This window comes from Micropterus salmoides, unplaced genomic scaffold (assembly GCF_014851395.1).
Source record: "Micropterus salmoides isolate LMB-PRFRI ecotype aquatic unplaced genomic scaffold, ASM1485139v1 Ms_hic_scaffold_17, whole genome shotgun sequence".
Lineage (NCBI taxonomy): Eukaryota > Metazoa > Chordata > Actinopteri > Centrarchiformes > Centrarchidae > Micropterus > Micropterus salmoides.
The window spans coordinates 6,433,293-6,460,393 of record NW_024040817.1 but is presented as its reverse complement, the minus strand read 5'-3'; the positions used below and the strand labels follow the sequence as shown (position 1 = coordinate 6,460,393).

Genomic DNA, 27,101 nt, shown 5'->3' with positions numbered 1-27,101 from the left:
TGTGTGGGATTATAGAGAACAGGAAACAGCATGGAAACAACATGTTAACCTGTTTCCTAAAGTTAGACTAGAGTTTATGCTGACTTTGTTTTCAGGGTCCTCACAGATACAGAAAAATCAACCTGTGTGGGAGTCTTCTTCAGCTCCTCCGACCGAACATTAACTCTGAAACATGAAACTCACAAACACACACACACACACACACACACACACCCTGTGGTCCGTCCTCTTCCTCTGTCCGGATGACATTTAGGCAGATATATAAACCGCCATGCCAGACGCTCAGAGCCAGAAGATTCCTGCAGTGCAATCCAGAAGCACTGTAACACTCACCTGTCTGCATACCTGTCGTACTGATCCAGGGACCTGTCTGACCTCACAGCATCATGCTCACCAGGTACGTCCATCGTCTCCTCTCTGTGTGTAAAACAACCATGATGTTAAAACCTCACCCTACAATGCAGCGCTGCACAGAACTGAACCAGAATCAGACGACAGGACAGAAACAGTTTTTACACAAACTTTAGGGTTTTATATCTGCTGTCTGTCACATGAGTTACAGTCAGAGGTCAGCAGATATTTAATGAATCTGAGATTAACTGAGGTTAACTGTTGAAATTGAATCATTTGAACTTCAAACCTCTGTTATTTGAATTTTGTATATTTAAAACTGAACTGAATCCAAAACAAAATGAATGACATTTATATTTCGGTCCAGAAATATTGAAAAATAATCAATTTAAATAATAACCAGACATGTGACATCAGAGGCGTGTTGTGTTCTGACTGCTGATAGGCTGAAACAGAAAATCAGTTAAATCTGTGTTCAATATACCTTAGTATTTCTGAGTTGTAAATTTGATCAATCTGCCTACGTCAGCTGGTTTGAACAATCTCATTATCCCTGTCTACAGGTAACAAAAACATGACACAGATGTGTTGCATACATACAGGATTTGCGCAGTGTGTGAATGGGTGAATGTGATGTAGTGTTGAAGCACTTTGAGTGGTTGCAAAGACTTTAAAAATACAGAGCGTTTACATTCACTTAATATGGCAGAATCTTCCTTCCTCTCCTACATCTGTACATGTTTTTACTTTTAGAAGTGAGATCCCTGTTTTCTAAAGAGCACCAAAATAAAGACCCATAGAACTGAAAGATGCACTAAGAAAAGAAAAGCTTGCAGGAAGTGGTTGCATTATTGATAGATCTTGCTCAGAGTTATTAACAGTCCGTGTGCATGCATGCAGAGTCTTCTGTATGTACGTGTTCCTGCACGAGGTCATGATCAGAGATCCGGTAGCAGCTCTGGGTTTGGTTCAGCCAGTGTTTTTCATCAAACGTTTTCAGGTCACTTTGTGTTTCGTTTCTGTTGGGAGGACTTTCCAAAAACATATTCCAGCCTGCAGGGGCCGTTTGCTGATTCCCTAGAGGCTATTCTGCTTTCCTATTTGTTTTTGTGATATACAAAGTGCAGATGGTGTGAGACTGTTTCTGAAAACCTGATAAAGAAACATTAAACAGTGGTGCCAGTTCATCTGTGTTTCTTTTCCGTGCTTGTGTTTAAGATGATGCTCGGGTGAAGCCTGGCTCTGCACACTAACACAATTAAAATACCATGGCATGAACACAGTGTATCATATTTATCTGATGGACCACTGTGTGTCAGCACTGAACGCCTTCAGTTCACCGTCAGTCTAAAGTCTGATAGCGCCCTCCACAGGCTGCACACATCATCACAGCCCCAACATGAACACAGCATCCTGATGACTTATTACTCTTAAATCAGCTCTGAACATTTACAGTTTGTCCTGCTCCTCAGTTAATAAGCTCCTGTTGAACTCAGTGAGGCTCTTAAAATGTTGCAGTAATGTAATGAGAAGGTGTGATTGAAGAGTGCAAATGAAAATCTAATCAAACATGAAGCAGCTGCCGAGCGCTCAGTCTGACCTGTGTACGGTGGCTCTGTGAGGACACAAAGGTTATCAGACTGAAGGCTGTGTTTGTTCTGCAGGAACGTGGTTCTTCTGTTCTCTCTGTTCATCCTGCTGGTGAAGGCAGACCTCGACTCCAAAGGTGAGATTAAATCTGATCTGATTTAAACTCATCAATAATATCTGTTCTGATTGGTGATCAGTTCAAAGTCAGAGGAAATCAGATGACATCACAGTTTGATTGACAGGTGATGTGAGTGATTAAAGGTGTTTAATGAAAGTGTTTTGTGTTTGTAGATGCTGGAATTCAAGCCATGTCGACAGGTAAGCCACCTCTTTGTCTCCCATTGCTCACGTACTGAACTTGTCTGTCTGTCCTCTAACCTGTCTTACCTGTCCGTCAGACAAAGACTCCACATCTGATGAAGCCCCTACAGGTAAGTCTCACAGTCTAACCCTTAATCTGAATCAACAGTTCAAATGTTTTCACTGTGGAGATGTTTTTCTGATTTTAAGAAGAGCTGATGGTCAGTTTCTGATTCGACTTTTCATCCAACACGTTTTCAACCTCTTTTCTAATCAACTGAATATTGTCAGTAATCATTAGCAAGGAAAAAAATGGTCCTAACACACGATCGAAAGCAGTCAGCAATACACCTGACATCCAAACGTGTTGAACACATGTTCAGGAAGGGTTAGTGGTAGGGACAAACTGTGTCACCGTCGATCAACAAACACTGCTGGGTTTAACATGTGGAGAGATTCTGACGGAGCTGTGATGATGAGGATGTTGTTGATGATGATGATTTTGTTGTTTCAGAGAGTATGAACGCCGTCTCTCCTGATCAGCCCGGTAAGACTACAGTTTCAGTCTCAGAACAGCGACCAAGCATATGTCCCTCCATGGTAACTGATGCTAACGGCTAACCAGCTCTGTATGTTCCAGAGAGGAGATCAAAGCTAGACATATAAAAAGACCAATGAGAATCAGAAGTACTTTATTGACCCGTTTGTGACTGTTGCTTGTGTTGCTAAACATGGCATCAAAGTAAAAATATATAATATATAATACAATGTGTAATGGATTGGTGATGGTGCAGTGGATAAGACCTTTGGTGGTATATTTCGAATCCACTGTGAGCAAGACACTGAACCCCTCGCTGCTCCAGAGGACATATAGCATATAGAGTCTGACATATAGAGAAATTAGAATATAGAAAGTCGCTTTGGATAAAAGCGTCAGCTAAATGAATGAATGTAAATATGCACTATATTGACAAAAGTATTGGGACAGCCCCCCATCATTGAATTCAGTTGTTCCAATCACTTCTATGGCCACAGGTGTATAAAATCAAGCAACTAGGCATGCAGACTCCTTCTACCAACCTGTTCTCACTCCACAACTCATCACATATGGACACATGGTCAAGAGCCATCATTGTCAGTTTGTAATGCACTGGGGATCCCTATAGCGTCATAGTTCAACGCAGTGGGGAAAGCCCTGTAGTGTGTCAGGTCATACGATATTTAACAGAAATGAGTAAGGAGGTGGATGGAGGGCCAGAACCCAGACTTTGAACCAGGAGGCCGGGGTTCGTGTCCTGCATGAAGCATAAAGTCAACATTAAATGTTTTTGTTTAAGTTAGACAAGTTACGTAAATTGACATAAGTGAAGTTAGTTACGTGTTAACTGACGTACATAGTAATTTTAACCCAAAACATGATCTTTTCCTAACCTTAACCAAGTAGTTTTGTTTCCTAAAGTACTTTTTGTGGATAAACCTAACCAAACTGCAACGTTTCACAACTTTAATAACGTGCCGTTTCAAAATGGCGATGTTTGGAAATGCTAGCTAACTTTACCGGAAGTTACATATTTGTTGTTGTTAAGTGTTGCTAACTTGACCGCGGAGCCCTAAATGTCAATCAATGGCGCAAAAGGGATACCCAGGGTGTTAAAAAGCAACGCCAAAGGGCCTTGACCAAGCATCAATATTTGGCGAGTCCGGAGTGAGAACATCTTGCTTCTACAAACATTTGTGAAAGAACGGGTCGCTCTCAGGAGCTCAGTGAATTCAAGGGTGGTACCGTGATAGGCTGCCACCTGTGCAGTAAGTCCATTCGTGGAATTTCCTCACTACTAAATATTCCACAGTCAGCTGTTAGTGGTATTATAACAAAGTGGAGGCGATTGGGAACAACAGAAACTAACATCACAGAGCGGGGTCAATGTATGCTGAGGTGCACAGTGCGTAGAAGTCAACAGCTACAGATCTCCAAACATCGTGTGGCCTTCGGATTAGCTCAAGAACAGTGCGTAGAGAGCTGCATGGAACGGGTTTCCACGGCCGAGCAGCTGCATCCAAGCCTTACATCACCAAGTGCAATGTAAAGCGTCGGATGCAGCGGTGTAAAGCACGCCGCCACTGGACACTAGAGCAGTGGAGACGTGTTATCTGGAGTGACCAATCACGCTTCTCTGTCTGACAATCCCATGAACGAGTCTGGGTTTGGCGGTTGCCAGGAGAACGGTACTTGCTTGACTGCACTGTGCCAAGTGTAAAGTTTGGTGGAGGGGGGTTTATGGTGTGGGGATGTTTTTCAGGGTTTGGGCCCTCAGTTCCAGAGAAAGGAACGGTTAATGCTTCAGCAGAACAAGACATTTTGGATCATTTTATGCTCCCTTTGCGGAAACAGTTTGGGGACGGTCCCTTCCTGTTCATGACCCTCACAATGCTCACTGGCTTCTCATGATGGGCATAGGTGTGACTGAGCAGGAAGATTATGGCGTCCTCAACCCTGAGTTGGGTTGGTAGGCAAACTGGAGGGGGTCCAGGAGAGGTCAGACCATGGACAACTGTTCAAGAACCACTCTTCAGGGTCGTGGGACGTTGGTGTCTTTGGGACAGGAACTAGAAGTCTTCAGCCATATTTTGACTTTTAAGTCCCCAGATCTCTTTTCAAGGAACTAAAAGGTTCCTTCAGCCACTGCTGTGTGCTTTTCCACTGTGGTCCTGCAACGATTAGGCAAATTAACCAGCTGACATAGGCTGTAGGGCTGTAGGCCTGTACACCGTACAACGCGATGCACAGGCATCATTATTTGTAACCACTATCCATGAGTGACATTTATAAATGAACATCAGATTTGACTGGAATATAATGAAAAGCTACAGGCTGTGCTCGACCATTAAGGCAGCTTTTTTGTGTGAGAGTAAAATGGAGAGAGACACGATAAAGTTTGTTACATGTTTAATAACAAACTGGAAAAAAACATCTAGTTCTAAAAATAACACAAAAATAAAATGGAGACAGTTTGGAAGGTTGTTAACATTATTAACAACATTTCCAGCGTCAGGAGCTACAGATCAGCTGCAGCATCACGTCTGTGTCGCCTGAGCGCCGGAGGAACGGGATGTTTAACGAGCTTAATTACCTGCTGTTATCAGGAGAGGAGGAGACCGACTTCTGCTCTGTGGAAAAACCTCAAACAACAACTCAGGGCACAGTATTTAGCTCAACTCCAACGGCTGTTCGCTGTAAACACACCGCTGCACGCCGGCTGCTGTTTCCCAGCAACACAATTAATGCAGACGTTCGATCTCAGGCGACGTCGGCGAGACTCGTGTGCCTCTCTACTGTTGATTGTGATTTATTGGTTTGTAGAAAAACAGCCGACATTCTGGATTTAAAGCCAGTAGCCTCTACTCGCCCATTCAGAATTTCACTGCAAGACAAGCCCCAGGAGGGTGGGGGACAGTGAGAAGGAGGAGGGGGGAGCAGTGGGGTTGGAGGGAAGCCAACAATTGAGTTAGAGGGGGGATGAGCAGGAGCCATTGTTTCACATCTGTTAAAGAACAGATTAAGTTTGCTGGCAGATAATATGGCCGGAGTCCCACAGCAAGCAGATCCATTGCTTGATCTTAATGTGACCAGCATTACATCATCTGTTGTTAACTGGACCAGCAAGCCCCCCCACCTTCACAAACAGTCTGAGGGGCGAATGGGCCTGGTACCGGTTGTAATATAAGATATGACAGTACGCCGACTATATGTTTTAGATTTATTTTTATTTGCTCTGTCACTGCGGTTACAAGAAATGCTTTCATTGTTCTTTTCATGTGAGGCTGAATATAATGAGCAGATATTTTGGAATTCAAGTGAAGTTTAACATGAATGTGTTCATAAAGTCTCAGTAGAATCGGGTAGTTTCTACAAAGGTTTTATTCCTGTGTTATTCTGACATCTAGTGGTTTAACCTGATAAATAATCTTTTATTAAATTTTTTCTTGTCTCAGTAGTAAAGTGTTACCACAAGTGTCCCCATAACAGTGTGACACTGAATCAGCATGAACCAGGACCTTGAAACTGAGTTCATTTGATTATTTACACCTGTTATTTACCTGCTGTCACATCTGACGAAGCCAGATTAGTAAAACAGGGCTGCAGTTTTATCATTTAACAAATACATGATGAGCGATCCAAGAAAGGTTCATTCAAGAAGCTGGACTTGAAGACACTTAAAGACGTTTTGTCTCTCATCCAAGAGACTTCCAGCTGTTTAACCAGTGTGGGGTCTTTACCAAGGTGATGGATACCTCTTGGTGTGTTGGTGCTCATGGCTGTTGGAACTACAGTCATTGTGGTCGTTGTGGTCGTTATGGGCGGTGAAACTGGGACTCCCTGCAGCCAGTCAGAACTGAAGAAGCGTCTCGGATGAGAGATGAAACGTCTTCGAGTATATTCTATCAAGTCCAGCTGCCCTTGATTTAACCCTCCTTTGAAAACTCTAAGCTGGATAAGTGAGAAGATTCTAAAAAAGATCTGTCTTTCCATATAAAGCAGGATAGATAATCTTTGTTTGAATTGATTTATTTCAGATGAATCCCAGTATTATGGAGGAGGACCTTCAGGTAGGAACATGACGATGATGCTGATGCTGCTGATGATGATGTTACTGTCAGGATGAATAATTGAGCAAAGAACCAGCACTTTAACATCATATTTACCTGAAGGGGAAGTTATTTCCTGATATCAGGTCCATCAGAGCATCTCACAGCGCAAACATTCATGATCACGTTGATGTGAGTTGGTTGGTACCTGTAACTCACCTGTTCATGTGTACCAGCAGCTCTGAGAATATCATGAAGATAATAAACTGAAATGTGTTGATGTGTTTCAGATACCAGCAGCTCCAGTTCAGAGACTGCAGATGGTGAGAACACCATACACATTCACTGGCCACTTTATTAGGAACACCTTGCTAGTACCGGGTTGGACCCTCTATTGCCTTCAGAACTGCCTAGATTCTTGGGTGCATAGATTCAACAAGGTGCTGGAAACATACCTCACAGATTTTGCTCCATGTTGACATGACATCATCACGCAGTGCTGCAGATTTGTCAGCTGCACATCATGATGCGAGTCACAAAGGTGCTCTACAGGACTGAGATCTGGTGCCTGTGGAGGCCACTGGAGTTCGGAGAACTCATTATCATGTTCAAGAAACCAGTTTGAGATGATCTGAGCTTTGTGACACGGAGCATTATCCTGCAGGAAGTAGCATCAGAAGATGGTACACTGGGTCATAAAGGGGTGGACAAGGTCAGCAGCAATAGTCCGGTAGGCTGTCGCCTTTAAACAATGCTCAGTTGGTGCCAAGGGGCCCAAAGTGTGCCAAGAAAATATCCCCCACACCTACACCAGCAGCCTGAACCGCTGATACGAGGCAGGATGGATCCATCCTTTCCTGTTGTTCAAATTCTGACCCTACCATCTCAATGTGGCAGCTGAAATCGAGACTTATCAGACCAGGCAACGGTTTTCCAGTATTCCATTGTCCAGATTTCTTGAGTCTGTGCTAATTATACCTCGGCCACCTATTGTTAGCTGACGGGAGGGGCACCCGGTCTTGCTGCTGCAGCCCGTCGGCTTCAGGGTCACCGTGTTGTGCATACAGAGATGCTCTTGTGCATGAATGGATCAAAGGATGCTCCAGCTGGTGGTTGAAGAAAATAAAGCTGGGCGGTTTCTCATATTAGAGCTAAACAGTACACTAACATATGTTTCTGAAAACATTTGAGGTGAGAAATAGGCAGTCCGGTAACAGTGTCTTGATTCATATTTGATGGGAGTTTTGTGAGCCTTGTGTTGCATTGGAAGAACTCATTTACATTAAATTGAGAGTGAGTCGTGTTTATGCCAGTCATCTCGCCGTAGCGTATCTAGTGTGCACCACGCGGGTCAAATCTCATACTTTTCAGGGAAAATTAATAGGATAGCAGCACGGTGGCCTAGCAAGAAGGTTCCGGGTTCGAACCCCGGTCATCCCGGCCTTTCTGTGTGGAGCATGTTCTCCCACGTCTGCGTGGGTTTTCTCCGGGTTCCCCCACCATCAAAAACATGTTAGGTAGGTTCTCCAGTCAGTGCTGTTTGACCTGGCACTGCATTTCAATCTAGAGTTGATCCACGGGCTTTGCACAGACTGCCCACTGCTCCCTTCAGGCATGGGTTAAATGCAGAGGATGAATCTTGCTATGTGTATGTGATAAATAATGTACCTTAACATTAACCTTAGGATCTGTTGACCTGAGCTTTACTTTTGCCTTCTATCAGCTTGAACAATTCTGGCCATTCTCCTTCAGAGCCAGAGAACTGCTGCTCACTGGATATTTCCTCTTTTTCAGACCATTCTCTCTAAACTCCCATCAGTTTCTGAAACACTCAGATCAGCTCGTCTGGCCCCAACAACCATGTCACGTTCAAAGTCACTTAAATCCCCTTTCTTTCCCATTCTGATGCTCGCTTTGAACTGTTGTTGCCATGTGATTGGCTGAACAGATATTCGCTTTAACAGGTATACCTAACAAAGTGGCCCATTAATTGATCTTATATATCTTCATTCATCTATAAAGCCTCTCACCCAATTATTTATCAAAGTATGAACTCTTCATCTATCCATTCATTCATTTGGTTTTAATGTTGTGTTCTTTGTAGCTCCAGCAGCCAATCAGGTGACAGCACCTGGTACGTTTTCTTCTTCTACCTCTGAATATCTGTTTAAGTCAGTTTTTTTGTGTTTTTATAAAAGTTTCTGTTGATTGATTATTTTCAGAACCCGCAGCTGCTGCAAACAGTGAGGAGGATGGAGATGGTGAGACCGAGTTTCATAACTCAATTGAATTTTCAGTTCATAACAGAGGTTATCTCACTGTACTTTTCATGTAGAGCAGGTCTAGACTTCGTGATGAGTTTCCTTCGAATGTCATGTCCGTGGCATGCCGTTGAATTTTGATGTTTTGATGTTTCACAATTTGTACCTTTACCAACTTGTTTGAAATAGGTGACGGTGCCATGTAGGTAGGCTGCATTAATTCACTTGTTAGGTCACTATGGAGCAGCAGAAAAATCATCCTCAGTGAATGAAATGTTTTCAGTCGTAAAGGTTTTAGAGGGTGAAAGCTGCAGGAGAAAGAGACTAAATGCTCTTTGAGTTAAGAATTTTGTTTTTCTAGATATACACCACTACTAGTACAAATATAATACAGATATGCTTTCCAATAAAAGTGTGTTTTAGAAGAGACTTCAAAGAAGACATTTCCAGCCTATATAATTCTCATGTGTTCACTAGCATTGCATAGTGGACCGATGTTGATACTGATATGAAACTGCTTCATGCAATGTTTAAAATGTATTCAAATGTAAATGCATATCAGCCAACCGCTGGTAAATATACTGATTCATTAATAACTTCTCTGATATGCACGTCATCCCTGGCAACAGGAATTAACCCTAGTGTGACAATCATCATTTGATTTCCCTGAACCTTTGGAAGTGCTTTACGCTTGGTCTACTGGAACATGGCCTATAGTTAGCAGGTGTTCTGTAGCGGCACGTAGTGGACGCAGGAAGTGATGTTTAACTCTTTCCTGCAGTGTCCAGAAAGCATGAAAATTCAGAGCCATCATCAGACAAACAAACACACAGAGGGAGAGAGAGGCTTGAAAACATGCAGTGCCCAATATTAATGAAAATTCAGAGCTGCGTTCACCGACCACGACACAGCAGAAGCGTCACGCCTGGTGTGCGGGAAGGCCCGCTCATCGCTGCTGCAGCTTTAATTTCATTATGCTTTTATTTGATATTGAAGACTTCTGTTTTTCTCACAGATGATGAGAACTCCGACTCCGAAGAAGGAGGGAAGAAAAAGTTCAGCTCTCGCTCAGCCAAACCTCAGAGCCCTGCCATCCCGCCACAGAGCCCTATCCTTGTTATCCAGAGCCCCGTCCAGGCCCCTCAGAGCCCCGTACCCCCCCCTCAGCCAATCATTCCTCAGCCCAAAGCTCTGGTGAGAAACCGAGCGGCCAAAAGACGATCCAGGACCAACCGGCGTCAGATATAAGACATCAGCGCACACACAGAACACACACATGTAGGTATGAAAACACTCGTGTGAACACATAAACTCAGATAAACACACGTCAGGAACACGTTTCCTCAAGCGGCAGACGCTTTTTTCCAAAGCGACTAACATTTGAGGAACAACATACAAGCATCAGTAAAGCGAGAGACCTGCCTTCAGTCTGAAAAACAGCTTCATCAGACGATTTAGAGAAAGAAAATCTTTTCTGACTCAATGTTCAGTCTGACTTGAGTTTCTCTTAAGTCTTCAGTTCAGAGCCACTCTGGCCCCCGATATGTTTCAGTGTTTGAATTGGGCCCCTGGACTCCCTGCAGACCTCAGCTCAGTTTATTTGCTGTTATGTTTTTCACTTTCACTCAGTCACAAGTTCATAACTGTACACCAACATATTTAAACAACATGATGTTCACGTGTCCTGTTTGTTACTATTGTCATATTTGAATAAAGTTTAACTGAACATGACCTCTGACCTAGTCTACCCTCACCTCTTACCCAGCATTCACCAATGGGGCATGAAGTTCAGATATTCAGCAGCAGCTTCAGATTCATTCAATTAAACATTCAGAATACCAGCTCAGCAGTAGCAGCGGTAGCTCGTTCCACCATCGTGGTGTCACAGATGAGAACAGGGACTGGGATCGCTTTGTGTGAAGGGAGGCAGAGCCAGGCGGCGTTCGCTGGAGGAGCGTAGCGGCCGAGAGGGAACGTAGACTTGGATTATGGAGTTTAGGTAGATGGTGCAGACCCACTCTGTATGCATGCAGATATGTCCGAGAGACAGTCCGTGATCCGCGCCGAGACGGTGGGACCGCCTGGCGGGAAGGATTGGTAGGTAACGATAACAATATCATTTGTACAGTATTACCTTCAAACAAAAGGGAATGTTTGCAGACGCTTTTATCCAAAGTGACACATTGGTGGATGTGCCGCAGTGGGAATCAAACCCAGGTCTCCCACAGAAAGGTCAGTGTCTTATCCACTGCACCATCACCACCCCATGTTGAGAGGCATCCATGAGCCGTATCTATGTGCCAGATCCTTTCATCCTAAAGAAACCTACTGAAATAAAGAATATGTTGCTGTGAGTGAGGAGCAGAGTTTACCTTCTCAAAAACAACCCAGGACTTCCAACGCTGCAGATGAAAGTTGAAGTAATCATGTTTTCTTGTTTCTAACCAGCAGTTTCCTTGTGTAATGGCGCCATCAAGTGGGTAAAAACACAATGATAAAACAACCTTGTTTTAATTTTTTAACCAATCAGAGACCGATTGGGATATCCCAAACAACCAATTGCACAACTTTGAAAAGACAGAAAGAATCATTTTGCCTCTTTACCATGAAATGAAACAGAAATCGGTTGTTTAGCATATTGAAGGTATTACGTTGATAGTAGTCTTTCATACTGAGAAAACATCAACCTGTATTACCTCATAATTATCATTATTACCCTGTTAATGTTAATTATTCCAAATATTACACCGATATACCATTTTACTGTTAGGTTACCATACGGTAATCTTTATTATACTATACTGACCTCTCGTCCTCCCCCCACCCTGACCGTAGACCTCTCGTCCTCCCCCCACCCTGACCGTAGACCTCTCGTCCTCCCCCCACCCTGACCGCTCGTCCTCTCGTCCTCCCCCCACCCTGACCAGCAGCACCAGCAGGCTCAGGAAGAGCTACTTTAACGTCCATTATTTGCACTATTCATATTTTTGAACAGACTGAACCCCTATATTGTTATTATATATTAACCATCAAAATCAACAAAGGCTCTGGAGACAGATGGGCGGAGTATGTGGAGCACTGGACAGCTGATTCTCTGTGAAGCTGGAGGACAAAGTCTCTGGGCCTCTGATTAGATGAGTCTGTGGGATGCTAAACAGCTGAAGCTCTGTTAAGCTGGCTTGCTCAGTGTCTGAGTTACAAGTCAAAGTCTCTGACGAACTAGGTAGCTCCATCCCTCCGACGCCGGGAGCCAGGCCGGCAGGTAGGTAGGCAGCTAACTGGCTGGAAATCAGGCTGGCGGCAAGCAGACCAGAGAGTAGGCAGGGATGCAGAGTGAGGACTAGCAGGCTGAGGCTACATCCATATTACAAAACAGTCATTTTAAATGAAAACGACTCCATTCTCACCAAACTTTGAGCTGCAAATCAGAATTGGTGTCCGTTCAGAATGTAAGATGCAAAAAAAGAAGAAAGTGTTCCTAGAGAGAATGGCAATGGTGAGGAACACAGCAGAGATGAACCAATGACGAGGTGGAACTGTTACTGAAAGTAACATGGCAGTACAAAGGGCCTGTGAGAATAGCCTAACAAATCAGGGAAGGATATGGCATGACTGGTAAGACCCAGTCAGAAAGTGAAATGTCAGCATCTGCGTCATCGTTTTCCTCCGTCCTTTGTTTTCACCTGTCCGCACAAATGAGCTCCCCCATTCAGGGACTGAGTCTCTTAACCAAGTCTTCTTTGGCAAGTCTAAAAGCTCATCTGATATTGTGTCTGCTGGGTCCATAATGGTCGGTCCGTACTGTCATGAGGGTGCCGAGTACTTACCTGTCAGTTACTACTGCACTTTTCCCTGGTGGATGCTTGTTTGGCAGCTCAGTCTGGAGCTCAACACTCAGAATACAGTGGAGATGGTCGTGGACTTCAGAAAGAGCCCAGCCCCACCCTCCCCCATCATCCTGTGGGACTCCCCAGTCACCACTGTGGACTCCTTCCGCTTCCTGGGCACCATCATCTCCCAGGACCTCAAGTGTGAGCTGAACATCACCTCCCTCACCAAGAAGGCCCAGCAGAGGATGGACTTCCTGCGGCAGCTGAAGAAGCTGCCAAAGACAAAGATGGTGCACTTCTACACCGCCATCATTGAGTCCATCCTCACCTCCTCCATCACCATCTGGTACGCTGCTGCCACTGCCAGGGACAAGGGCAGGATGCAGCGCATCATTCGCTCTGCAGAGAAGGTGATTGGCTGCAATCTTCCTTCTCTTGTGGACCTGTACGCCTCCAGGACTCTGAGGCGAGCAGGAAAGATTGCAGCAGACTCCTCCCACCCCGGACACAAACTGTTTCAGACTCTCCCCTCTGGCAGGAGGCTGCGGTCCATCAGGACCAAAACCTCTCGCCACAAAAAAGGTTTCTTCCTGTCTGCAGCCTCATCAACAAGACCCGTGCCCCCCACTGACACCCCACTGACACCCCACTGACACCCACCCCACCTCAAATAACACAATCGTCTCTGCACATGAAAATACTGTTTCATCTTGTGTCGTGCACAGACCTGGCAAGTCGCACATATTCATTGTATATTGTTGATCTTTGTTGTTATGTTGTCAGTTTATATATTTATATGTACACAATATTCTCTTCCGTTGTCTTATTTCTGCACGGCACAGACCCAGAATAATGCATGTATAATAATAATAATTGCATCTGCAACATTCCATATTTCTACATTTATTTATCTTGACTGTATGTCTGTCTGCATGTAGCACCTCATCACCACAGCAAATTCCTCGTATGTGTAAAACACTACTTGGCCAAAAAACTGCTTCTGATTCTGCTTCTGAATAGGACAAGTTGCATCACTGGATGTGTCCATGCCGTAGAATATATAAAAATGGAAGTGGTGTCCGTGACGTCACCAGTTGGTTTCTGAAGAGCCGTTTTGAAATTGGTGGAGCTGGCCGGCGCCATCTTGGCAGCGTGTGATCGTGCGTCACTCCCAGATAACCATAAATGGGCAAAGAGGTGGGTCGTAGGTGGAGCTGAGGTGACGTGTTGCTGAAACCACTCCCTCCTAGCTCGACGTGACCGAGTTAGCTCAAGCTATGGAGCTAATGCTATATGGTACTTAGGTTGGAACCTGCAGCCGTTTTTAATGGGCTCTTTCTGTCAAGTCCACGACCATCTCCACGGTCTTCAGAGCATTGAACTCCAGACTGAGCTGCCAAACTTTATACCAGATTATGGTCGTTACCAGCTTGCAGTCAACCTAAGACACCGGAAAATATTAAAATAACTCAGTACATATCCGTTATTGACATTATACTTAACAAGGTTTTAAATGCTTTTTTAAATATAAATGTGGTAATGTTATTTTGCCACACTAACTTTATATTTTGTTGAGACCAACGTTAACAGTTAACTATGAATCAGTTATTAATTACTTTAACGTTTACTTACATCTCAAACAAACATTTTGGAGCAAATCAATTAACCCTTTTCATACCGTTGGTTACGAGTCGTTTATTTGGACGTCACCTCAGTATGTTACTTGTAATAAACGTAATAAGCTAGCGGTAGAGTCCTTAGTTACATGATGGAAGCTGTATAACTTGTAAAACCTTAGCCATGGCTGCTATCACGTTAATTAATTCCCCTGCTATATTGAGTAACATTGCTGCTGTTGGCAGGGCTGTGTGGGATTATTGTCTGGAATAGGACACTTGAGAGAGAAAGATACTTTTTATATTGGTCACAAGATTCTTGTTGAGGATCTGATGCCTCCACGCCTGCTTTAACTGTAAGTAATGTTACAAGGACAACTTGACTACTGGACATTTGACAGCTGATATTAAATTTTCAACACAAAAACATTTAAAGGGTCTCCCATGTTCCATTTTCTCCCTCGTATGTGATTAGTGCTGTCAACATTAGAACACTGAGACATCTTTTAGAGGACCATCTCAAAAAATTAGAATACTGAGGAAAAGTTTATTGTGAGCATCAGAACCAGACTGAGAGATTACAGGCTTTAGAAACCTTTGCAGGTGTTTTGAGTTAATTAGCTGATTAGAGAGCTCTTCTCCAGTTGACATTTCTGTATAATTTATAATAATACAGAAATGTATTTATCAAGTTCTGTGTTTTTTAATTGATTACAGCTCAGCCCAAATTTGAAAACTGATTTTCTCTCTGAAGAACGCAAAGGACAACTCAATCTTTTCACTTCTTGATTCTTTATTTTCTTTGAGATGGTTTGATAGCCCAGTGATGGAATAATATGGTATAGTTTCTTGAAGGTGACTTGATAGATCAGTGATGGAGCAGTAGATATAGGTTGTTAACCTTTCAAATACACAAACCAAAACATGAATCAGTCACACATAAATCACAATACCACTTTCTCACAGAAGTAATAAATAAATGCTATTGAATCTTCAAACCAAACTAAACACGATCATTAAGTCTAACCTAGGATTTTAACAAGAAAATGCCAATCCCATAATTAAACTCATGCACATGTTACTTCTGTCAAGTTCAACATTCACATAACAAATCCCCATTACTTATTTTAAATTGCAAATTACAATCCAAGCAGAACCTGAACATTTAAAACTCAATATATTCAAACACAGTCAATCATAAATTGTCCTACCAGTTGTGTCTTTGAATGACCAGGAGCTGTAATCATAGTATCCTTTTCCAGGAATAAATGAGAGAACCAACCAAACTCTCCACAAACATTTCAATGCCATGCTGTCTCTGTGGGTGCGCAGGCAAATATAGTCCCAAAAGCTACTTCCCCAAAATTTGGTTCCACCAACTTTTGTTGCATGGTTGCCCCCTGCAGTTTGGGAGTGCTCTGAGTGTCCTGGGTGAATCTAGGCTTGGAGTGCTCAGTACAACTAAAGCAAAGTAACCATAAATTGACACAACGGTATTTATTCTAAAATGTTTATACATTTTGAGACACTGGAGTTTTTATTTCCATGAGCTGTAAACCATAATCATCAAGATGAAAACAAAAAGAGTTTGAAATGCTTCACTTTGTGTAATGAATCCAGAGTATATAAAGATTCACTTTTTGAATTAAATACAACTACATTTGTAACTTCTTTTTTACACATTTGTGGAATTTTGTCCAATGTGTACTGTATCTGTAAAAAAAAATATACAAAAAAATAAAAACAATAAAATCATATCCACAAAAGTACAGTGCAAATAGCAAATATTTACAATTTACTTTGTACACACATATTTTAATTTCACATACAAAATGTTACTTATGGAACAACAGTTTTTGCTGTCAGTTTTTACGCATTTGTGGAATTTTGTTCACTTTGTACCACAGAGATCTGTAAACAGAGATCTGTAAATGTGAGAGCAGTTTATTAGCTATACCAGCAGGTGGCGGTAGCGAAATTGCCTCATGAGTTGTAAGAATATCCATTGCAGTACCCAGGGTCATCTGCACTGTAAAAACTGAGAATAGGGTTAATTAATATTTAGTAAATAAATATTAGTAACCTATACATAATAAAAAAATATGTTCAGTTTGGAATCATGTTGAGCTGAGCTTTTTATTATTTATTAATTACATTTTACTCAATTTAGTTTGAATAAAATCGGTTATGAATCACTAAGTAGAATTTAATTATATTTTATCAGGAAAGTCAAAGATGCAGAAAATGTATTAATTTTACTCATTTGGTGGTCTTTGGTTTTAATCATCTTACACTTCCGCCAAAGCTGCTTTGCACCACATGGACATCATCATCTGCCACATTTGTCAGGGACCACCATCTTCTCAAAGGTAAGACGGGTTTCATTCGGTTTAATTATTGTTAGTTAATGAAAATTGTATAACCAATATGCCGTAACAGGTTGCAGCTGAACATGCTTTACTGCAGGTTACTAAACATTTTAACTTTACTGTCTGTGTTAAGTCAAAATGTACGTCATTCTAAGTCAGCCTGTGTTCGTTTCAATGTTAGAATTTCATCTATAACGTATATATAATGCCCAGCTAATTTTACCAATAACGTCATTTTACTGGCCTTGGCATGAGCTTCCACCCCTCCTCCACCGTAACAAGCTAGCTAGCCTTAGAGACTGCATTAATGCACAAATGTAGTAACTTACTTTCAGAGGTGAGTAACGTTAACGTTAATTACAAATTAAATTTACTGCATTTAGTTTTGTCAGGTAAATTGTACTGAAGAAGCATTTTTTATCGAAGAAGTCGGATGTTTACTTGGCAGCTAATGTACAGCTCATAATCCACTGTCAGCACTGCTGCTGGCTGGCTTTTCCCACCTAGAGCTAACTTTACACACAAAATGTTGTGATTTTATGGGGGTGTATGTGCTATCCACTATTTCTTAGCTGGGACGAACACATTCCTGGTAATGGCAGGAAGTGTTTCATTACAATGGTCCATGAGACAGCACATCAAGGATTCACCTTTTAGGACAGTGGATGATTTTTATACCATGAACTTGAATTATGTTTGTCTGTAATTTTAGGCTCCAAACAATCCTACAACTGTTTATTTTGTTATTTTTTGTAATTGTTATTCAGTGTCTGATGGTGTACCTTGGGTAATCTAAAAAGAAGGCAATCTCGTTCAATCTCGTTTTATATATTTATAATTTGGCCCCTAAGGTTACCAGCTAAAAGGTAACCTTCCTTCTTCCTTAAAGCTATTCACAAAGGTGCTGAGAGGCAACGAGAATGAGGCAACTTATAAAATAAAATAAAATAAGTGAAGGAGCAGAGTTGATGTTGATGTTGTGGATGACTTCAAGCTTCAGGAATGAGCTTATAGTGACATAGAGATTGGTTTACAGGTGCCAGTCTGTGTTAATGATTGTAGAAAAAGCTATTCACCAATTCACAAGTTCTGAGAAGAAATTAGCAATGGTTTGTTTGTGAGCTGAATGATTCATTTTACCTGTACCTGGCATGAAAATATTCTTCTGCAAGTGCATTATCTCAGATTTCTTTTCCCAAAGTGTTGCAAAGCAATTTGGAAGTTGTTCAATTAGGACATTCTACTTTGGTTGTCTTAAATGCACAATGTTCATGCTATTTCAGGATGCTGATGAAAACAATGTGTCAAAGGACCTTGCTCTACAAAGGATGAAAATCATCAAGACTACTATGTCAGAGGATCTGGACGACATTGATATCATGGTAGAGGGCGGGAAAGTTCTGGCTGCTCTAGGCTTGCTCCATGGTCGTTGGCTTGGCATATGCAGTTAATCTTGCCTATCCCAAGGAACTCAGGTACACGCTTGAAGTCTTCCAGAAACTCCTCCTCGCTGGATTATTTAAAACTGTCCCCAGGAGTGAACAGCCTCAAGAATAAGCTACTGTACTAGCTTAAGAAATGGGACCCTCACAGAATGAAATGGAACTATTAAGTCACTGTCAAAACTGTCACATGATGACCCACTCACTGTGAAGGACCTACAAACTGTTACTGAAGGAGACATTCCCTGAGTAATATTTGATGACCGAATTGAGGTGTTGGTTCTTCTATCAGGAATCCCGCCCACTGTGGAGGAGCTGCCACTTGTTGTAAAGGAGGCCTATTGAATTTCTGAGTTCAGTTTTCAGTATTTTGATTTGGAATTTGGCATTTGGCATTTTGCATTTTGCATTTTGCATTTGTAAAATAAACACTGAACAAATGGAAAAAATTCAGATATAAATGTTTAGAAAAGGCTGTACAAATAAATGTTTAACTGCTGTTCTTTTCATGCATGGTGATCTGTTGAGTAAACTGTGGCAGCAAGAATGCGTCATATTGAGTAGATTACACATAGGAAAATTATGGCAACAAAGTGACATTCAATATAATTGAATAGATTTGTGCTACAATGTGCTAAAATATGAGTTGATCTGATTTATTTTATTTAGTGAATTCAAATCAATTTTAGTCAGATAATTAGTCATCTAAATCAATTACCACCAAATATTTCATAAATCTAAATTACTTTTGCCTGGAAACTTAGTAAATATAAATACATTTTCTCGAGAAATTGATTTGGGTTTACTAAATATTTTTTAGCTATATAAAACATTAGTTGGCATGCTATCAATAAATCCAACAAATTTTAACTGGTGTTTTTATTAACATCTACTTATAGTTTTTGTTTGAAAGTTAATTTATTTAATACTTTTTAATCAAATTTTTAGTACTTAAAATCTATTCAATTAAATTACGTGTCAGTTTGTTGCCATAATTTTTTTAAGTAACCAGTGGTCACATTGTTTACGGTGTGTAGGAGACAACAACTTCTGCTTCTGCTGGACCACTGGACTCTACTCAAGTCTAAATTTTTCTGTCCAAGTGTATATAGTTTACTATTGAATACTTTATCACTGTTTACATTTATATTTAAATATATATGAGCCTGAAAATTGTGTTTGTAGTAATATGTTACACCTTCCTGTCAGAGCTGTAAAAGAAAGCTTTGTAAAAGTATATGAAAAGCAGTTCTGTATTCTATAAAGCCCAATCAGGAATACTGCATTTCAATTAAGTTATAACATCCACCTACTGGTGTATAAAGCACCTGCAGTAGTAGTTACCAGTACTAATATACTTAAAATGTCACTTTTTAATGTGAGATCTCTCTCTAAAAAGACTTTTATGTTAAATGACTTTATTTTATCTGAACATTTAGATTTTGTTTTTAACAGAAACGTGGCTTCAATAGAAACAGCTTTTTAATAGAACTCCCAGAATGTTTATCTACTCTTGTTTTAAACTATGACAAAGTTTATAAATATCACAAATTCTTTTAATTTTAAACAAAATGTATGTGGTGAAACATAATCGTGGTCATACGTTAGACCTTGTTTTTACTTTAGGTGTGAGAATTTCTACTGTAGATTTACTGGATATGGCTTTTAACAGTGAGTCACCCGCTAATCCCACAGTCTTATCCCACGCCACATGTTCTTGCATCCTAAATGACCATAGTGTGGTGAAATTTTGCTCACTTTTTGACATTCAAAGCCCTACCTTGTCTGAGTGTTGTAATACCAATAATCTGGTGGATAACTTCAATACGATCTGCTTTGCCTTATTAAATACTATAGCACCCCTTAAAGTTAAGTCGAAGGCTAGAGAAAAAAAGCAGCCTTGGCTCAATGACAGTACCGGCAGCTTAAAAAGGGAACATAGGAAAGCAGAACGTAGGTGGAAGAAATCTGGACTCCAAGTACACTATGCTAGCATGAAGGAGCTGCTGTCACAGTATAATAGAATGGTTAAGGAGGTGAGAACAAAATATCTTTCAGAACTTATCTCTTCTTATCTCGCACCACCATAACCCAAGGTTTTTATTTAGGACTGTTGATCTGCTGGTAAATCCGGCCCCACCTTGTGCCCCTACTGAAAGTGATGCTGACTGTGAGGTGTTTTTATCGTATTTTATTAAAAAGGTGGAGTTAATTCGAGCTCCTATCACACCCAGTACTACTTACTCAGATTTTCCACACCCACAGCTTGACAGCTTTAACAAGTTTTATCCAATTACACTTACGGAACTTGTAGAAATGGTATCACACATGAGAGTATTTTTCAGTCCTCTTGATGTGATATCGACAAAGTTTTTACTAAAAGTCATGGATTCTTGCTTGCTCTCAATTTTTAATAGTTCTTTATCCAGCAGCCGTGTCCCATATTATTTTAAAACTGTGTGTGTGAAACCACTGTTACACTGGACTGGACATCTCCCTCCCCGAAAATTATAGACCAATCCCCAAGTTGCCCTTTATTGCAATTTTTTTTTTTTTATTGTGTCCAAACAGCTTCTAAAAACATTATAATCAAATAACATCTTTGAAAAGTTTCAATTGGGCTTCAGGAAATACCATAGCACTGAAACGACATTGCTTGAGGTTACCAATGATCTTCTGATGGCTGCAGATAGTGGAATGTGCTCTGTACTTGTACTTGGAGAGAATGAGGCGCTGGGCGGGGATATCTGGCACTGTTTTAGACTGGTTTATATCTTACTTGTCGGACAGGAGTTTATTTGTGTCTTGAATAATTATACGTCCTCATACTCTACTGTTAAGTATGGTGTGCCGCAGGGGTCAGTCTTGGGACCAATTTTATTTTCATTATATATGCTTCCTTTGGACACATTATTCAGAGACATGGTATCGCTTTCCACTTTTATGCAGATGATACACAGTTGTACCTGCCCATTAAACACACTGACCCTGAAATGTTAACTTCATTGAAGGACTGCCTTAGTGAGTTAAAAAACTGGATGTCCGATAATTTCCTTCAATTAAACTCCGATAAAACAGAGATCCTCTTCATTGGCCCCAAGCATTTGACAAAACATATTGTGCCGTTCACAGATTGCCTTGGTTTATCAGATCAAATGAAGCCAGTGGCAAGGAATCTTGGTGTCTGGTTTGACAGTGATTTGTGTTTTGAGCAGCACACCACAAAGCTGGTGTTTTTATCATATTAGAAACATTTCTGAAATCCGACCTTTTTTAACTTTTAAAGATAATGAGACCATTTTACACACTTTTATTTCTTCACGTTTGGACTATTGTATCTTTTCCTGCCTGAATCGAAAATTTATTGATCAGCTACAGTATGTTCAGAGTTCAGCTGCCAGGCTTTTAAGTAGAACCAAGACACGTGATCATATCACTCCTGTTTTGGCCTCGTTACACTGGCTCCCAGTATGTTTTAGAATTGATTTTAAGATTTTACTGATTGCATTTAAGGCTTTACATGGTCTCGCTTGCTATATTGCTGACCTACTAGTACCCTATATACCAGCTCGTAACTTGAGATCCTCAAGTAAGGGGCTTTTAGTGGTCCCAGAGACCCGGCTGAAACTGAGAGGGGACAGAGCCTTTGCAGTTAGGGCACCGAGGTTTTGGAACAATCTACCCGAGGAAATTAGGTCGGCTGAATCAGTAAACTGTTTTAAATCTCTTGTTAAAACATACTTTTATCGAAGAGCATTCCCTGATTTTACATGATTTTGTTTGAAGCATATTTTAAAGTGACTTTTGTTTCTTGTATTGTTTTATATATGTTTTTATGTTATAACTGCTTTATGTTAAGCACTTTGTAATGTTTGGTTTTAAAAGTGCTCTATAAATAAAGTTTTTTTTTTTTATATATATCTTTTGACATGAAAAGATTAAAAGATTACTTTTTATTTTTATTTCTTCTTCTCCACAAAAAAAGGTAAAATACAATCAGTACAAACAGTGTTAATAAACCATGTCAATATGGGCAAGAAAGGAGAAAGGTGAAACTTTGTCCAAGATAAATAGAGGAGGGCGGGGGTGAAAGTACCATTTTTCAGAAAAACCTGATTTTAAAGGATAAGGTTTCAGACAGAGATATATTTTTGCTGTGATCACTAACTCACAGGTGTGGTCTATCAATATCAGGTGATATTTTGCACAAATGTAGAATGACTGCTGTATAATTTCACCTTAAACATAAGTGGAACATTGTTACTTTTGACCCCGTCAGCTGGGACAAAAGTAACACAACAATACAAGCTAGATTTTGTGTTGCCACCTTTTTATTTAATAAATAAATATCTTTAAAAAAAATTTAAATTACATTTTTATTTTAAACATTCTGTTTCAAAAGTAACCTGACAGCCCAAACTTGAATTGTTTAGAATATTTCATATTATATTAAACATATAATATAAATATGCAAATGTGTGCACCTAAAACAGGGGGGAAATGGTAAGTTGGACATTGTTTACGAACCTGACATGATTAACATAATGAATGAACTGCAGTTTAAGTTACTTCCTGACTGGTATCAGACGTGAGAGCCGGTGGTTGCCGCTCAGTCCGTGCGTGTTGATCAGAAGGAGATGCTGCTTCATCCTAAGAGAGAGAGTTGTAGATCCATGCTGTGCAGGACCGCAGCCCGCAGGGATAGATGTAGTCCCCCACCTCGGGTCCTCCCACTGGCCAACAGGTTTGATATCCTGGATTTTAAAGTCTCTAGTCCGACCTAGTTCGTGTCATCCCGAGGCCGCTTAGGCTGAGCCAGGGGAACAGTGAGCCCGAGTGACTGCCTGGTATTAGGTATTAGGTATTAACACCTGCGAAGCTCACCAAGGTGGTTGACTGTCTGATGGTCTGAGTGCGCCAACTCCTTTCTTTTGATCGTTGGACACTTACCCCTGAAATTACAAAAATAGTAAAAATTGTACGCCTATTGAAGCAAATTGCAACATTTCTGATTAGTTTCTGTGACAAACTGTGAGGCAGCCCAATCATAATGAAAGTGGCCTCATCGTTTTGTTGGAGCAGATGCTCGGTTTATGCTAAAGAAAGTAAGTGAGTTTCATTTAGCTGGTAGTATGGAGAGACCTTATATTTGACAGGATGATGGAGCTGAAAAGATCATCTCCTCAGCTGTTGTGTACCTCTTCCTTGGTATGATGTCCAATGGGAGGACAGCAGCTGATTTGCTGTTGCAAAAGGAGGAGAACTGGAGGAGGAGCAGGTCTGAGTCTAGAAAATGACGCAGATGGTCTTCAAGTAATTTTGCCTAAGTAAGACAAAAGAAAGAACACAACTCGACAGGATGACACGGAGACAGCACAGACTGCAGTGGCGTAGAGCCCCATAGAAGCTGAGCTGCAGCAGGTCGCAGAGTTTTAAAACTGTTTTCACTAAAAAGTGAACTCTATTTAGAGAAATGTGTAAAAGTGCAACAGAAAGAGCCAAGAGTTCAGCTGAGGACAGAAAAGACTCGAAAACACAAAGACTGAAATAAATCTGCCACTGTGTGTTATTGTGTGTGTGTGTGTTAGCATGCTAACAGCCTCTAATGAGGTTTCTGTATTCACTTCAGTTGGACAGATGAATCAGCTGAACAACAGAAACTTTCTGAAAACAAACTCAGTCTCAGCTACTGTGTTCAAATAAACTTTACAAAGCTTCAAGAAAATATTCACAACACACACATAAAACAGCAAATACATCAGATTAATCAGAACATATACAAGTTAAATAGTTAGAATACATCCTATATGAATGCATGTTTTATGCATTCATATAGGAACCAAGAACCTGGTCTCTGGACGAGGTTGCTGACGTACTGCGGTAAGCGTGTCGACTCATTTCTGTTTCCGGTGCTTGTGTGTTGGTACCATGTTGTGCTGCTCTCGCTAAATACCAGTTACGTTTGTTAGATTACAGCAGCCAACTGTCTGCTAAACACTTATTCTTACAGTAATTTTGCCAAAGCACTCACAGTTCTTTCCATCTTTTAGTGACTGCTGTTCAATCTTATAGTTGTTCTAAAGTTTTGGTAGCTGATGCTACAGTACTTTAGCTTAGCCGTTAGCAACTTTAGCTTAGCAGCTAGCGATGGCTTCTCCTTCTACCTCTCTCTCTCCTCTACCTACTCCTCTGCCTCCTTTAGCGGTAATGGTACGTGTAATAAGTGTAGTTTATTTATAGACATGGAGGTGAGGCTCAGTGATTTAGAAGTCCGGCTCCGCACCTTGGTAGATCAGTCTTTAGCTACTGTAGCTAGCCAGTCCCCAGTAGTCGGTGCGGAATGGCCTGAGTTAGCCTCTGGTAGCCGTCCCCCGGGATTTCCTGAGCAGCCAGGAAGGGGAGGCTGGGTGACTGTCCGAAGGAGGAATAGTCGTAAGCATTCAAAGTCCACGGGGCATCATCAACCTGTTCACGTCTCTAACAGATTTTCCCCACTCAGCGACACACCCGCTGAGAAACCAACTCTGATCATTGGCAGCTCCATTTTGAGAAACGTGAAGTTAGCGAAGCCAGCGGCCATAGTTAAGTGCATCCCTGGGGCCAGAGCGGGCGACATTGAGTCTTATTTGAAACTGCTGGCTAAGGATAAACGTAAATACAGTAAGATTGTTATTCACGTCGGCGGTAATGACTCCCGGTTACGCCAATCGGAGGTCACTAAGATTAATGTTGAGTCGGTGTGTACATATGCAAAAACAATGTCGGACACCGTAGTTTTCTCTGGACCCCTGCCAAATCTGACCAGTGATGACATGTATAGCCGTATGTCGTCATTCTGTCGCGGTGGTGTCCAGCAAACGATGTGGGCTTTGTAGATCATTGGCAGACTTTCTGGGGAAGACCTGCTCTGATTCAGAGAGACGGCATCCAGAGAACGGAATGGAAACTGGGAGAAGAACAAACCAGAACATTCCAGAACAGTGACGCATGTTTTTGGGTCATTTTGGGATCAGTATGCTTGTTAGTTAACACTTCTTGGTGCATGCTAGTTTTCAGAACATTTCTAACAAATTATGCTTTTAAGAAAAGATGGATGGATGGGGACAAAAAAACATTTAAAAAGTGATGGGGACATGTCAGACGTCCTCAACCTGGTTATGGCTGAAACTACAGGTGGCGTAATGCAGCAGCACTGTTATTTGGGCTGGGTAACGACATTGCAGTGTTAGTGATGAATGTTTGGGAGGGTGTCAGGACCCCCCACAGAAGATAGTTGATAAGTGAAATGTGGTGGTCTTCCACAGATGCTGCACTGAATAAGATATTCAGATAATTTGCAAAGCCAGCCAATGCTTTGTATGTGGCCCTGATTAAGACGGTGTTCAGGGGCCCACATTTTAAACTAGCTGTGAGTAAAGGTACAAAATATGTGGCTGATTTGACTGCATTTTGCATTGACCTCGCCCATGTCAAAGTGCCTTCAAACCAGCAGGCGAGATCTCGTGGGCGCTCATCGGATGGTAACAGAAACACACCAGCAACTGTGAAAGACGCCACAGACAATTTTGTGAACTGGGCAAACACAAGGTTCCAGAGTGAGGAATCTGAAATGGAAGGGCCGGCTGCATTGCCAGAAAAAAGCAGCAAGAAAAGCTATACCAGGGGAGTCTGGTGATGCAGCACGCACAGCTACAGAACGATTCTATGGAACCAATGTCCACAACGTCATTCTCGATACAGCGTCAGAACGTTTGCACCGCTGGTTCCTGCAGGGCGGGACTTGACTGAATTTTCCACTGATAAAAGCCAATGGACTTCCCCCAAATGCACTACAGAACATGAGGAAATGCCTGCTTAAATTTGATGAAGATGCAACAGTTGAGCGTTGTCAAACCTCGTCATACACTGGAAAAGTGTCCACTCCGTGAATACACAGCCACAGCCTGTTGCCTCAGAGATGGAGAAAGATCAAACTGATCTTGGTGAAATGTGCACTGTGTTGCTATTTGCTCTTGTTCACTCCTGCCTACCACAAAATAGGCTTGGCCTACAGATATTTGTTGACCCTCTCCTGCACACAAGTGTATGTGAAAGAAGTTGATCAAGCATCGCCTGAGGAGTGTCACAGGACAGTTTGGAGCCCTCATGCTGATGGTGGCGGAAAAAGAGATCCTACTGAAACTGGACTCTCTGGACTATCTGCATGATGGTAAGTCACATGTATTTATTGTACCGTGGCTAGACAGTGCTCTTTTCATGTTCTGGTGAAACGATGCAGAGCTGTTGTATTGTTATGTATGTTGCGTCCAGCCTTTGTATTTGTGCTGAATGTGCCTGTTAGTGGAGCGTTTCATGTCGTAGCACCCAGCGCTCTGCCGCCGCTCTCAGATGGTAAACTGTTGTCGGCATACGTTCAGCGACTGTAGCCATAGTGCATGCCGTTTGAGTGTGTGCTCTGTCTTGTACATTTCTGCATTCTGGTCAGTCTGTGTGGTTTTATGCTTTTTATGTCAACATTTGTTGAGTTTGAATATATGACCGGTTTTGCAAATGCCAGGGCTGTTTTTTGACTCCATAATCAAACTACATACTGTACTCTGTTCCAACCATGATCAGCACTTGTAGAGAGGACGCACAGCAGCACATAAGAGTTCCACATACAGAAGTTAAATAATAGGAATGGTGGCAGTAATGATAATAAAATTAATGATAGCAATAATAATAATAATAATAATAGGACTAATAATAACTGTAG

General features: G+C 41.5%; 1 protein-coding gene across 1 annotated transcript; it reads left to right on the top strand.

Moving 5' to 3' along the window:
- The first annotated feature begins 272 nt into the window (after positions 1 to 272).
- On the top strand, positions 273 to 10,805 carry si:ch211-133n4.6 (uncharacterized protein LOC797776 homolog). Its single transcript, XM_038725592.1, has 10 exons — positions 273 to 397; positions 2,016 to 2,077; positions 2,233 to 2,259; positions 2,340 to 2,372; positions 2,756 to 2,788; positions 6,817 to 6,849; positions 7,119 to 7,151; positions 8,933 to 8,962; positions 9,051 to 9,089; positions 10,105 to 10,805. The coding sequence occupies exons 1-10, from the start codon at positions 387 to 389 to the stop codon at positions 10,335 to 10,337; spliced, it is 534 nt and encodes a 177-aa protein (XP_038581520.1). The 5' UTR covers positions 273 to 386; the 3' UTR covers positions 10,338 to 10,805.
- Positions 10,806 to 27,101: the final 16,296 nt, after the last annotated feature.